We start from the raw sequence: 12,890 nt of genomic DNA, 5'->3' as shown, positions 1-12,890 counted from the left end.
AGATGTAATGATAGTTTTAAAATGCAAAAGAAGGATAACAAATTAATTATAATATCATTTTTTTTAATCAATCTTGGCTTACCTTGGACCATCAGGTCGGCGCTGGCTCTGGTGGCTCCGATCACCACCACATATCCGCCTTCGTCTTTGGGCTCACAGTTCTTGATGACCAGAGAGCGCCGTTTACCATCACTTACCATCTGGTACTTCTCTCCCTCTTCCAATTCCTTGTTGTCTTTCATCCATTTGACACTGTAACTCTCCTTGGAGACAGAACAGGTGAACTCTGCCTTCTGGCCCTCCACCACCTCCTGGTTCTGAGGCCTTGAGATAAACTCAGCAGCCAGCTCTGCAGCAAAGCGCATATTCTGATTAAAATGACTGAAACATCCATAATACATCATATCACAGTTCTAAGCAGATACAGTCCCTGACTGGTAAAGGAGTGGATGATCCAAAACCATCAAGAAAATCAAGAAACCTATTTATCTCTTTCTTACCATTGATTTTGAGGTTTCCAGAGGTTTTGATGGTAGGACTCAGTCTACAGTTGTACTCTCCAGCATCACTTGTTTGCAGATTTTGTATGACAAGGATCCTTTTCTTGCCATCGACAATCTGATCATATCGGCCTCCTTCAGGCAGCTCCTGGTCTCCTTTGTACCAGGTAACATCTGCACTGGGCTTAGAGATTTCACAGATGAGCCTCACACTGTCTGTCTCTGTTCCTTCCATGTTGGGTAGGTTCTTGGTAAATCTGGCCTCCTCCTCTGCAGGAACATGAGGAGACATACATGATTAAACCTGACAGGCAGCAACAGATCGAAGTATCTGATTTGTCTTCTAAACTACACTGACAGCAGATTTATCAAGTTCTATAAGTGCTTCAATGCAGACATCTGAACTGTGATGGTGCTTTTTTAGGTTTTAGCACATTTATGGAAAATGAAGGGTATTTATACCTAGCAGAAATATTTAAACTACTCAAAAATTAAAATCCAGCAAGTCAATTACCAAGTTTTTTCAAACATATTTATTTTCTTTAGATTTGGTTTATTTTCTAAGGATTAAAATATGATTTTTTTTCAATAAATGTCAATTTTACTTGAATATACAGTTCTGTTAAAGTAAAATAATCCACATCAGTAATGCCAAACAATACTTGAACATGTTCAAGAAGCTAACACCCTTAAGACATCTTTAAGACCAAACTTCCGAATTCTGTTTTGATAAAGTCATTTAGGACTTACCAACGACAGTAAGCATGCCGGAGGATTTGGAGGTCTTTGCAGCACATTCATACTCAGCCTCATCATCAAACACAGCCTTGTGAACAATCAGAATGTGTTGACGACCTTGGGCAATAATTTCATACTTCTTCCCCTTCCTAATTTCAGTTCCATCCTTAAACCAGCAGACCTGTCGATCAAAAAGAAAGTAAAGGTCTTACAGGGAGAGTTTGCTTTTTCACAATTTATATAAACAGAATAATGGAGAACACAAACTTACTTTGGCGTCCTCTCTGGAGACTTCACACTCAAACCTGGCAGACTCTTTCTCTTTAACCTCGACATCATGAAGTGGCTTTGAGAACTCAACTTGTGGAGCTGTAACCATAAAAATAGACGTTGAAGTTCTTCTCTACAACAAAAAAAAAGCTTTACTACTTCTATACCTGCTCAGTTGTCATTTGTAATATTGTTTAAATTTTTAAACAAGATGATTCACACATTCAGTGTCAGTCTTTGAAAGCCTGTATCGGTATTTAAATTACTTTAATACAACAATTTTTAATGTGACTTTGCAGTGTTTTTATTAATCCTTTCACACAGCATTGACATTGTTTTGACAACCGCAACTCAACCATTGACATGCTAACGTAGTTCTAGTGGATTCTGAAGTGGAAGAAATCAGCCTTTCATGGTTGCACAGTCATGAGGTGTTCAGGTAATCAACATATTACACTGATATCCAGCACTTTACGGTAATAATGTGCTGCATATCTGTGCAAAGTCGAAATGAAAAGTTGCTTTACTCTGTGTCCGAACTAGCAGGTTCACAATGATCGTGTCAACAGTCACATATGTACAATAGGTCAAAGAGAGTGTCGCCGGTGTCATATTAGAGGGTTAACATAGCTCCATACTGCTTTAATTTCAGCAAAAGCTACAAGTGGGTGTTCTTATCATAAAGCATTGGACTTCTTATAACCAAAGGCTAAGACACATTGGCAATTGGAGTATTTTCTCGAAGTTCAAAAGTCATTGAGCGTTTTATTTTGAAAATTGAGTGGATTCTTTTAAGGTTACTGTATATTTTTCCCTTGAAGACCTGTTTATGTCAATGTTGGTGAAGCAAAATGCTGGTGAAACTTTATCTCCACAGCATGGAGTAGCACGCCTGAACTTGCTAAGTGATTCATGCGTGCTGTAACTCCACTTTTTGTCTAGAATTAATTCTAATTGGAGTGGCGCACAGCAACTCCCTACAATTGTGTCTGAAGTGTTTGGGCCTTCAGACTGATGTCTTCTTAACTTGGTTCTGTAACTACTTTTAATTACTTCAGTATTTTAACTTTATTTCCTTTCTTTTATCTTTGCTATTTCCTTTTGGAGAACTTTCCTTGACCCTTATCGAAGGTAATAGGATTCATTAAAAAAGATTGAATGCTAGTCCAGTCATTTAATTAAGTTCCTCTGATGAGTTTGTGGCCTTAAGTCATGCTTTTGTTGGTATTTTATTCTTATTCCTCACATTTTCCAAGACCAATTCCTCCTTAAAAAATTGTGAAAAACAGTATCTCTTGCAGTTTGCATTTACAAAAATTAATGATTTTGAGTAGAAACTCTACTTTTTGTTTTATTTTTTTTGTTTATGTGTGGCTTGTTGAAATCTGTTGAGTAAAAGTCAGTATATAATGCACCTCTCATTCCCTCAAATGAATGCTTCTCACTGTTGTACTCACGTTCAACATTAAGGAAACAGGAGGTTTTGAAGTCTTTGGCATCACAGGTGTAAGTTCTTGAGTCATCGAGCTTACACTCATGAATAAGCAGCACTCTCTTGCGGCCATCGGTTATTATTTCATACTTTTTGGTCTTGTGGATCTCCTGCTCATCCTTGAACCATCGGACTTCTGCATTCTCTCTGGAAACTTCACACTCCAGTGTGGCAGTGGATTCCTCCTCCACTGTTTGGTCCTGCAAAGGCTTTGAGAACTCTACCGGTGGCTCTGAAGACAAAAAAGAGAGTAGTTTGGTTTAAGGTCTGAACTTAAAGAATTGGAGAATCAGTGGACATCAGCAGATGCAGCACAAGTTTTTGCCTAACCTTTGACAGTGAGACGGGCCTCAGTTTGGAAGTCTTTGGTGACAAGTTTAACTTCACCTGCTTCCTCCATCTGGACATTTCTTATTGTTACGCTTTGGAGTTTTCCAACGGTCTTAAACACAATCTGCAAGTTGAACAAAGATGCATAATCAAGAGTTTATCATATGCAAAGCTTCATCTGTTTGACTCAGGAGTTGAATTCAGGAGTTACTTGGTGTGTCCAATCTAACATGTTGCAGGAGTCATCAAACATCTTGGATTGCATATTTATGGCCCGCAGCAGCAGTCTACTGACTGCAAGGACCATATTGTTTCTGCTTAAACATTCAATCTTTCTGCGCCTTTGAGCCAAAATTTCACCCCCGCCACATGAACGAAAAGTACCTCAAAATTTTATCACACGTAGGGAAAATTGAAAATGAATTTTTGGCATGTTGCGCGTGACCCCGCCCAACACGATGACATCACGGCGAGCGTTCTCGTCAAAAAAATGAATGGGCCGAAAATCGTTTATGGGGCCAAAAAAAAATATTTAGAGATAAGCAAACGAAAGCCCATGCCACGTGTCGGGGATAAGCCCTGGAACATTTGAAATCATTATGGGATGGCCGTCAAGCCGAAGGCTTGGCGGCCATCTTGCCCCGAAGTCAGAAAAATGGCGTTTTTCACGTTTTTCAACAATATGGGAAAACGAGACTTTTGTTTGTCCGATTTTCACGAAACTTCAGAATTAGGTCCTCAGCGCGAGTCTACAACGACCCAAGAAGTTTCATTGACCTTTGACCTTGGGAAGACGCCGCCATTTTGAAAAGTTGAAAAAAAGCACTTTTACTCAAAGCTACAAAAAGAAATACCTCCTAGGGGGTTATATCAATTGTTATGTCACATCACTGGCCATAAATGGGAATGTACTGTGAGAAAAATGTTGGAATTAGAAGTTGTAGAATTTGAATGGCGTGCGCGTGGCAAGGTCGCAACCGCCACGGTTTTAGCTAGCTCGCACATATTTTGGCCGATTTGCGCAAAACGGGTATTCACGCGTGCGGAGGCTCAAGCTGAACGAAACAACGTAACTTTCGAAACCGTAATGCGTAAAATGCGGCCCTGGTACGCAAAAAACCGTTACGAAAAAAACTGCTGACTCAGCAAAATCAAAAAAAAAGTTTTGAATTCGCGAACGAAACCAACGTAGCCTTATTGGATATATCCATGGCTAAATTTTACATTATTATGGGATGGCTCCACGACCTACCACTTGGCGGCCATTTTGTTTCGAAATCGGACATTTTGGGAATTTTACAAAGTTAGAACGTAGCTTTCGTTAGTCCGATTTTTACGAAATTTGACCCACATGCCCCTGGCGTTAGTCTTCAACGACCCCTGAAGTTTCGTTGACCTTTGACCTTGGGAAGGGCCGCCATCTTGAATTGTCCAAAAAAACCACTGTTAGCACCAGCTTTAAACAAATATAACTGTTAGGGATATTCATCAATCGTTCCCAAACGCTTTTGGCATCATTGCGAAGCTTTTGGGAAAAAATATATGGTGTTACAAGCTATAGATTTTGAATGGCGTGCGCGTGGCGAGCTCGCAAATGTGGCGTAGTGTTAATACACGCTCATATTTCAATGCATTGCAATGAGATTTTAATATGTTGATCCCAGGCTTAAGCTGTAACAGGTATAATATCATAGAATATGACCATATAAGGAATGTGGGCGTGGTTAGCAAATAACATCCGTTGCTAAGGAGATCCAAAAATGTACTTTGGCCGATTCTTGCGAAACTAACGTCAATCTGTTCGGTGACCTCGGGCGAACAAAACATAAAATGGTTGCTATGGCGATAACACTAACAGAAAAGCCGCCATTTTGAAAAAAGTGCCTTTTTAAGCAATTTCTCACTTACATCACAGTACAGCTATACAGTAAGGGGAGGGGGGGTTAGTGGTGCATAGTGGCTGCTTAGCAGGTGAGTTGGGGTCAAAGGTCAGCGTCAAGGGCAGCGATGGTGCGTAGGGGCGGGCAGCGAGTGCGGCGTTGGTGCGTATGAGCGGGCGGCGAGGGAGAGGGCTGCGAGGGAGAGGGCGGCGAGGGAGAGGGCGGCGAGGGTGAGGGCGGCGAGGGAGAGGGCGGCGAGGGTGAGGGCGGGTAGCGACTGCGGGCCATCCAACGCCGCTTGCGGCTTTAATTTCTTTTAGATTTGGAGTGTCTCATCTCTACATCTTCTGAAGTTTATGTTGTTTTTTTTTTTTAATCTATGATCAGATACATTTTTTCTCAAACATTATTTGGTGAATCAAAGTTTATTTATTTCAATGGAAAACATTGTCTTTGTCATGAAACAGTATAGACTTTGTCAGCTACAGAGCCATAAGCTGGATTCTGGCAGCTGAAGGGACCAGACAGCTGCTTTCCTCCCCTTATTGAACCTTCATATTTCTTACTCTCAACCTTTGACCTTGCAATAGCTGATTTCACCACATAACCCATGTCTGATAGAAAACGGAGCTGTCACAGGATCCAGCTAAAGCCACAGGAACGTTATTTTTCTATGTTGTCTATCTGACTACCTAAGGTAAGAACCTGAAAACAAGTCTTAACTGATTACTGTTAGGTTGGGAATCGTTAAATTTCTTGTAATTCAAAGTTAAGCTAAACGTTGACGTGTGAAAGCCTGTCGGTGTCAGATTTCTAACACACTGTAAACACTGTCACAGTTACAAAACCCACAGAAGGATCAGGTTTCCTCAGACTCGTCCAGAGGAACGCAAATTATCAAAGTAATGCTCCATTACGGGCTTGCATTGCGACAGTGTGGAAACAGCAGTTGTACTGATGACACATTGTGGGATTTTCAAACCAAAGCTGAAAAATATGTGCTGTTGCCATCTGTTCCCCAACTCTGTGGCCTCCTCTAGCTGATAAAAATAACTCCACAGAAACGCTTGCAGAGCAGAAAACTCTCCCTGTGTGTGTTAACTCAAAACTGGGATCAAGTGATCAGCAGGAATCCTGCACCTCCACCAGGAGGACCTTATATGAAGACACACTGTAGCAGCATGGTCCTCAGAGAGTGAACGTTTTGTTCCAGTAGAGTGACAAAGGGACCAGAACGAATAGAATGTGTGTTTCCATTGGGACTCAGTCAGGTGTTGTGAACTTACTCTGTCGCTTGATTCCAGCTTTTTGCCCTCCAGGAACCACTCAACAGGAATGTCTTCATAGGAAAGCTCGCACTCGAAGGTGGCGGTCTCCCCAGCCGTCACGGTGGCATTCCTTAAAGGCCTTTCCAGGCCTATGACTCGGCCTTTGGAGTCGGGAGATGACATGATTAGTTTCTCCCTTGAAACAAGTCCCAAAAATCCCAATCTGAGACAGATCCTCAGAAGCCAATCCTCATGGTGTGCTTAAGGGGATGGCAGGCTGCTGGAAGCCCTGAGGACTGAGGCGAGCCGCCCTGTAACTTAGCACTGAGGGAGCTTGCTCATTAGCATACAACCTGCCGTCAGATGTACATGGCCAATAGAGATCAGTTTGACTCCGGGTCATGGCCTCCCTCACTCTAGATAAGGCATGCAGATTCTAAAATAACTAGCAGGCCATGGTTGGCTGATGGCCCACGTCTGTCAAAACCATCAGCGAAGAATCTGTTTCTGTCAATCAGCAGCCTTAATTTTCCTGGAAAAGATGAAAATGAAGCTCCTGCGAGAGTCATCCAACACCGCATCCTAGATGGGTTATGCAAAGTTTTCATAACGAAGACCAAGGTAAGTGCCAGGATGTCCATTTGAATTAACGATCAGTTTCAAGTATTTACAGTAGGCTTCTTCACATGCTTGAACTGAAGCCACTTAGCAACCAGCTTCCTAAAAGCTTCAGCTGGCTGTCAGCTGCTAATACTAGTCATGTTCCAGAATGTTATTTGGAATATTAAAAGCAAATTTTCTACATAATAATATACACAAAGGAGATACATTTTTAATTATGAGAAAAAAAACTTAATGGGCATAGTCCATAGTGACCATGGCAAAACCTCGAGATGCAAAATGTCCATCTGACGTATATTTCCCTTTTTAGGGGATAATTGTCAATTTAACAGTAATACATAATCAATGTGATTTAAATTTGCATAAACACGACTACAACAAATACAAAGTCATCTAAACTTAGTACTTACAGAAAAATTATTTCTCCCTTGAATTTCACAGTACAATATGTTGCAAAATTAAACTAAAATTTTAGAATGTAAAGAAGCTGTCATTTTGTATGAGTCTAAACACAGGGGAAAAAGCTGCCAACTAAACGCAAGTCAAAATGGGAAAAACAAATGTTTTTGGAGGCTGCAGACTGAAGAGTTTTCAAATAAATTACAAAAATACATAAATCAGACATAAACCAATGCATTCAATTGTCCAGAAGAGGACATTTCAAAAACCTCAAAGAGAGGTTTGTGCAGAACATGAACTCATTCCAAAGAGTTTCTACACATAAGGGTAAACTGGCACAGTTATAAGTTTTCATCAGATTGTGTTTGAAGTCATGACTGCTAAAGAGGACATACATACTCACCGTGTTGCCCCCATGAGGCCATACACTTTGAAGGGATATTTTTCACCTCAGCTCCTACCATGGAGGCTCATTTCTATACTGCTGTTCACAAAAGTTTTAAACATGAAATATGTGATGGATAACATGATGACGATAAACTGTTCATGGAAGAAGCCACGCATAGAGTAAAAGACGTGAGGTGAGGCACATCCTGCTGCTGCTGTGATGTCAGATAGCTAAAATCCTTCAGTTTTACCAGAGATTTTCGAAACTGTTACCAGGCACAAAGAACTTCATCGGTCAAGGTGAAGATGTTATTTGGAGCTTACTAAACTGACTAACATCGGCTTGTGAGCTTTTTTTGTGAGCTTGCACTTGACTGTAATTTTTTTTTTTTTTTTTACAGGGGCAATAACGCAATTTTTCCTAATTGCCACATACATGTTTTCCATTTGGCGCATATAGTGATGGCAATGAAGTTTCCTTCAAAATGAAACCTTTTTTTCTGTTGAATATTGCTGCAGTGAAGAGAGAAAGTCGTACTTTAAAAAAAATATCCAGAGGAAGCCAAAGAATCAGCAGACATAAGGGATGACTGCAGGATCTTGCTCTTGGAGAAGAAAGACGTGAATGTATGTAGACACTCCTTTTGGCTGTTAACCATTTTCAGTGATTATGTGTGTCTGTTTCCACCAAAGGAAAAAAAAAAAAAAAACTAATTGACAACATTTAAATCTGCCATGATGGAAGAGTTCCTAAACACTTGCCTGGGACTTTCCACATGTGCTATACACTTGACTAAATAAGCAGCGTCCTTCTGCCAAAAAGGAAAATGTGGTTTCAGGGTTGTAAAGTCTTTGTAAAGGACTTCAATTGGTATTTTTACTGTGATTTATTTATCACTGGTAGATCATTTGATGGTGTAAAAAGAAAGAAAATAGATTTAGTAAAAAAACGTTGAGTACCCCTTATCTTCAGTTTCAATATGAAAGAAGTAACACGATGGTTTAACAGTTTGAGTAAATCCATTTTTGGTCACCTTTGACTCTGAGCTGAGCAGTGGATTTCGCGTTAGCTGCAGAGAAGTCGACACTTCCTGCCATGTCCATCTTGCAGTTGAAGAGCGTTAAAGTGTGGCGGGTTCCCTCCTGTTTGATCTCCACATCCTAATAACAGACATCCATAAGCCTCTTATTAAAGCTGGGTCTGATGGTCAAGACTTGCTTTATTCTTTCATGGCGATCCCTGATTTCACTGTCGACTCTTACAGCAGATGGATGGAGCATCTCTCCCTTCAGCTTCCAAATGGCGTGGAGATCATCTTCAGAGATCTCTGTCTCAAATGTAGCCGTCTCTGTCTCTGTGACTTCCATACTGTACAATGGCCGGATAACTTTTATGTTGCGGTCTGCAGAGGTTTAGAAATACATTAGACTGATTTCTTATCAAAGATGCTTGTTTTCTTGTAATTGGTTTTGAACACAAGACATAAAACAAAAGACTGTAAGATCTAACAAACAACACACAAACAAAACACTAAAGATTTTAAAAAAATATTGATATCCAGATGAACACACATTAGTGCAGAATATGAAGGGTATAGATTATTATATGATACAATTAACACATTTAGTGTAATGAAAGGGAGGTGAACACAAAAGATGTCTGTGAATCTTTTAGAAATGGTCAGGTTCTGCAGTCCGTCAGTGTCTGGAAGAGGCACAAGTTTGATGCAGACATTACCTTCAATGTTTAGATCTGCCGAGGTTTTGTCGGTGCCACAATCACATGTGTATGTTCCCATGTTGCTCTTTGCTGCCTTTTTAATAATCAAGACGCGTTTCTTTCCCTCAGCTTGGAAGAGAACATTCTTTGATGGAAATATTTCATTACCGTCCTTGAACCATTTGACATCTGTGACTGCTTTGCTCAGCTCACAGGACAAAATCACTTCATCCTTCTCAACTGCTGTATAATTCTGGAGTTTCACTGTGAAGTACAGGTCACCTTCTGCAAGTAAAAACCCGTAAAAACTTGTTTAAAACAGTATTGAAGGACTAAAGCAAGAAAGATGGAATAAACGGGATGTCTTTATAAATGACAGAGATATTCCTGTTCACCAAATAAGTAATTTTGTTTACAAAACTACCAGTTTCTCTATAGTAAACAATACTAACCAAGAACAGTGAGCATGGCTTCTGATGTTTTGCCCATGGCCTCCACTTTGATAATAGAAGTGTCATCCAAGACAACTTCTTTAAATGATAGAGTGTGGACTCTTCTTTCCTGAGACATGTGGACCTGCTTGCTTGGATGTAGACGGACATCATTTTTGTACCACGACACTGGGATCTTTTCATGTGAGAGTTCGACACTAAACTCTGCTGTTTCTCGCTCCTTAACAGTCACATCTTTTATAGGCTTGATAAATTCGAGGCGAATACCTGATGAGAAGTTAAATTCACAGGGAAGTAAATACAGCATTACAATCTGTTCTGTAGGGGATAAGTTTAGAAGAATTTGCAGAAATCCAGTTTGTTTTCTTGTGAACTTTCTGTTTGAAGTAACTAAAACACAGGTCCAGACAGCCACGGAACAAATCTTCCATTAATGTATCTTCGTCTTGATGGAAAAAATAAAGAGCTAAATGCAGATTTGATGTATTCTTTGGATAAAGCCTTTCTTTATGGACTTTGGGTCCTGATGGAGTAGCCTCATTCTAAAATATCTCGGTTCTAACTTAAGAGAGGTTATCACATATGTTTACCTTTGATAATCAACTTCCCAGATGTTCTCTTATCTTCAGCCTCAAACATGTATTTGGCTTCATCTTCATATCTGGCGGATTTTACTACAAGAGTGTGTCGTTTCCCCTCCTCGATGAGTTCAAACTTGTCATCATTTGACAACTCCTGAGACCCCTTCAGCCACCGGTAGCTTTTGGGCTCCCTAGAAATTTCCAACTCAAACTTTGCCTCGTCCTTTTCATACACATGCACATCAGCCAGTGGTGTAATGAATGACACTGGCAGCTCTGTTGAATTAGAAGAGAGGGTTAACATTGTTTTCCAGATGAAGTACTCCTCAGAAACTTGGAATCAATTGTCCAGTAGAGTTACAGAAACCTTAATGGTTTAAAAAGATGTCATTCCACCAGAGGATACTGTTGGTATGTACAGTGTCATCAATTGGTTTTAGCTTTTTTTCGGTGTAAAAAAAAGACTATACTTTTCTTTTAGTTAAACTTGGATCAGCCACAAATGTAGACTTCCAAAAGAATTTAGAAGTGGCTCAACCTAATTTGCAAAGAAGAAAAAAAAAGCTTGGAAAACAACTGAAAAATTAGCCTGAAAAAGTGACCTCACCCTTCACTTTTATCTTGGCTGAACATTTGGCATTGGCCGCAGTGAAGACAAGCTCGCCAGTCTGAGGCACTTTGCAGTTGTACAATACCAATGTGTGCTTGGCACCATCCTCCACGATCTCGACATCCTGCAGGTGGTTCAACAAACTTTAGGTACTTTGACCAAAAAAGCACTAAAAAAAGCCTTATTAGGAATTGTTTGCAGAAAACACAATCCTCTGCGTCCGATGGGTTATGTAGGTGGAAACAGTCGCTCAAAAATGTGCCACAGATTTAATGCTACAATGAAAATAAAATAATTTGGAGGACGTACAGCAGATGGACTAAGGACTTCTCCATTTAGCCTCCATTGTCCATGGACATCATCTTCACTGAGTTCGACCTCAAATCGAGCCGTTTCTCCATCAAATACCTCTGTGCCGTACATTGGTCGCACCACTTTGATGTGGCGAGCTGGCGTTCAAGAAAAAGGCAAAATCCAAAGACTTTCATGTATAAAAATGTTCAAGACAAACACATTTCACAAACAGACAGACAAACAAGTAACCAAGAAAAAAAACTTTTGGATCAAAGAGACAAATAAGATGGCCAGTTCTTCACTGGGTGATGGTTTGTAACAAGAAACACAAACAAATGAACAGCGCTAACAGACATGTAAAAGGAACATAGACGTAGATGACCACAAAAGAGTAACTGAAATGGGAAACGTGTTGATGGGACATTGAAATGTGGTTAGGCGTTTTTCCAGGTAAAGAAATTAAGAAAGAAAGGTGCCTCCACAAAGGTGAGTACCAATTACCCAAAACAAACTCTGCACCTTTACCTTCAATATGAAGAGTCGCTGTTGTCTTGTCTGTTCCACAGTCACAAGTATATTGACCTTTGTCATTGTTCCCAACTTTTTTGATGATGAGGGTTCTGCGTTTGCCCTCTGCTTTGATGGTCACCATCTTAGAGGCTTTGAGCTCAGCTTCGTTATGGTACCACATGACGTCAATGTCTTTGCTGAGTTCGCAATCTAAAACCACGTCATCTTTCTCAACTGCAGTGTAGTCCTGGAGCTTAACTGTGAAGTAAGGATCTCCCTCTGGAATAGGGACAATGTTGATGACTTTCCAGATCGCAAGTCATAAACAAAGGATCAAACGGTCACAACATAACAAAATAACACATGAATGACACAGAAAATGAATTTCCTTTACCACCACACAAAGACACAGAGATCAATGAGGCTCACAGAGAAACAAACATAGACAGACTATTGATGACGATGATAGAAAGGAGACGAAAAGTTGTTCCAATTTTACCTATAACTGTCAGATTGGCCATTGAAGGAATTCCTTTGGCCTCAGCCTTAATTTGGCAGGTATCATCTAGGGTCACTTGCTTTATTTCTAGCACATGCTTCTTTCCATCCATTTGAGTTACAACCGTTCTGCTTGGATGGATCTTAACATCATTCTTGAACCAGGAGACAGGGATATTCTCATGAGAGAGCTCCAGCTCGAAGCGAGCTGTTTTACCTTCTTTTACAGTTTGGTCCTTGAGTGGTGAAATAAATTTAAGCCTGATACCTAGAATTACATTAATAAAACATGTTCATTTGCATTACAATCCAAGGAGAGGACATCAACTCGGTATTAAAA

The 12,890-nt window shown here is 40.2% G+C and overlaps 1 protein-coding gene across 1 annotated transcript in view; it reads right to left on the bottom strand.

The window, feature by feature from the left end:
* ttn.2 (titin, tandem duplicate 2) overlaps positions 1 to 12,890 on the bottom strand; it is a 211,120-nt gene that overhangs the window by 92,418 nt on the left and 105,812 nt on the right. The window contains exons 108-123 of the mRNA XM_036209774.1: positions 12,552 to 12,818; positions 12,068 to 12,331; positions 11,558 to 11,697; positions 11,246 to 11,372; positions 10,648 to 10,914; positions 10,058 to 10,324; positions 9,624 to 9,890; positions 9,149 to 9,288; positions 8,920 to 9,046; positions 6,497 to 6,639; positions 3,331 to 3,454; positions 2,966 to 3,232; positions 1,510 to 1,607; positions 1,251 to 1,419; positions 501 to 770; positions 83 to 349 (exon numbers count right to left, since the gene is read on the bottom strand). Of these exons, the coding sequence (XP_036065667.1) occupies positions 83 to 349; positions 501 to 770; positions 1,251 to 1,419; positions 1,510 to 1,607; positions 2,966 to 3,232; positions 3,331 to 3,454; positions 6,497 to 6,639; positions 8,920 to 9,046; positions 9,149 to 9,288; positions 9,624 to 9,890; positions 10,058 to 10,324; positions 10,648 to 10,914; positions 11,246 to 11,372; positions 11,558 to 11,697; positions 12,068 to 12,331; positions 12,552 to 12,818 (3,204 nt within the window). The remainder of the gene's footprint in view (positions 1 to 82; positions 350 to 500; positions 771 to 1,250; positions 1,420 to 1,509; positions 1,608 to 2,965; positions 3,233 to 3,330; positions 3,455 to 6,496; positions 6,640 to 8,919; positions 9,047 to 9,148; positions 9,289 to 9,623; positions 9,891 to 10,057; positions 10,325 to 10,647; positions 10,915 to 11,245; positions 11,373 to 11,557; positions 11,698 to 12,067; positions 12,332 to 12,551; positions 12,819 to 12,890) is intronic.

The sequence above is a fragment of the Oryzias melastigma genome, linkage group LG21, assembly GCF_002922805.2.
Source record: "Oryzias melastigma strain HK-1 linkage group LG21, ASM292280v2, whole genome shotgun sequence".
Taxonomy (NCBI): domain Eukaryota; kingdom Metazoa; phylum Chordata; class Actinopteri; order Beloniformes; family Adrianichthyidae; genus Oryzias; species Oryzias melastigma.
This window is presented reverse-complemented; position numbering and strand designations above follow the sequence as displayed.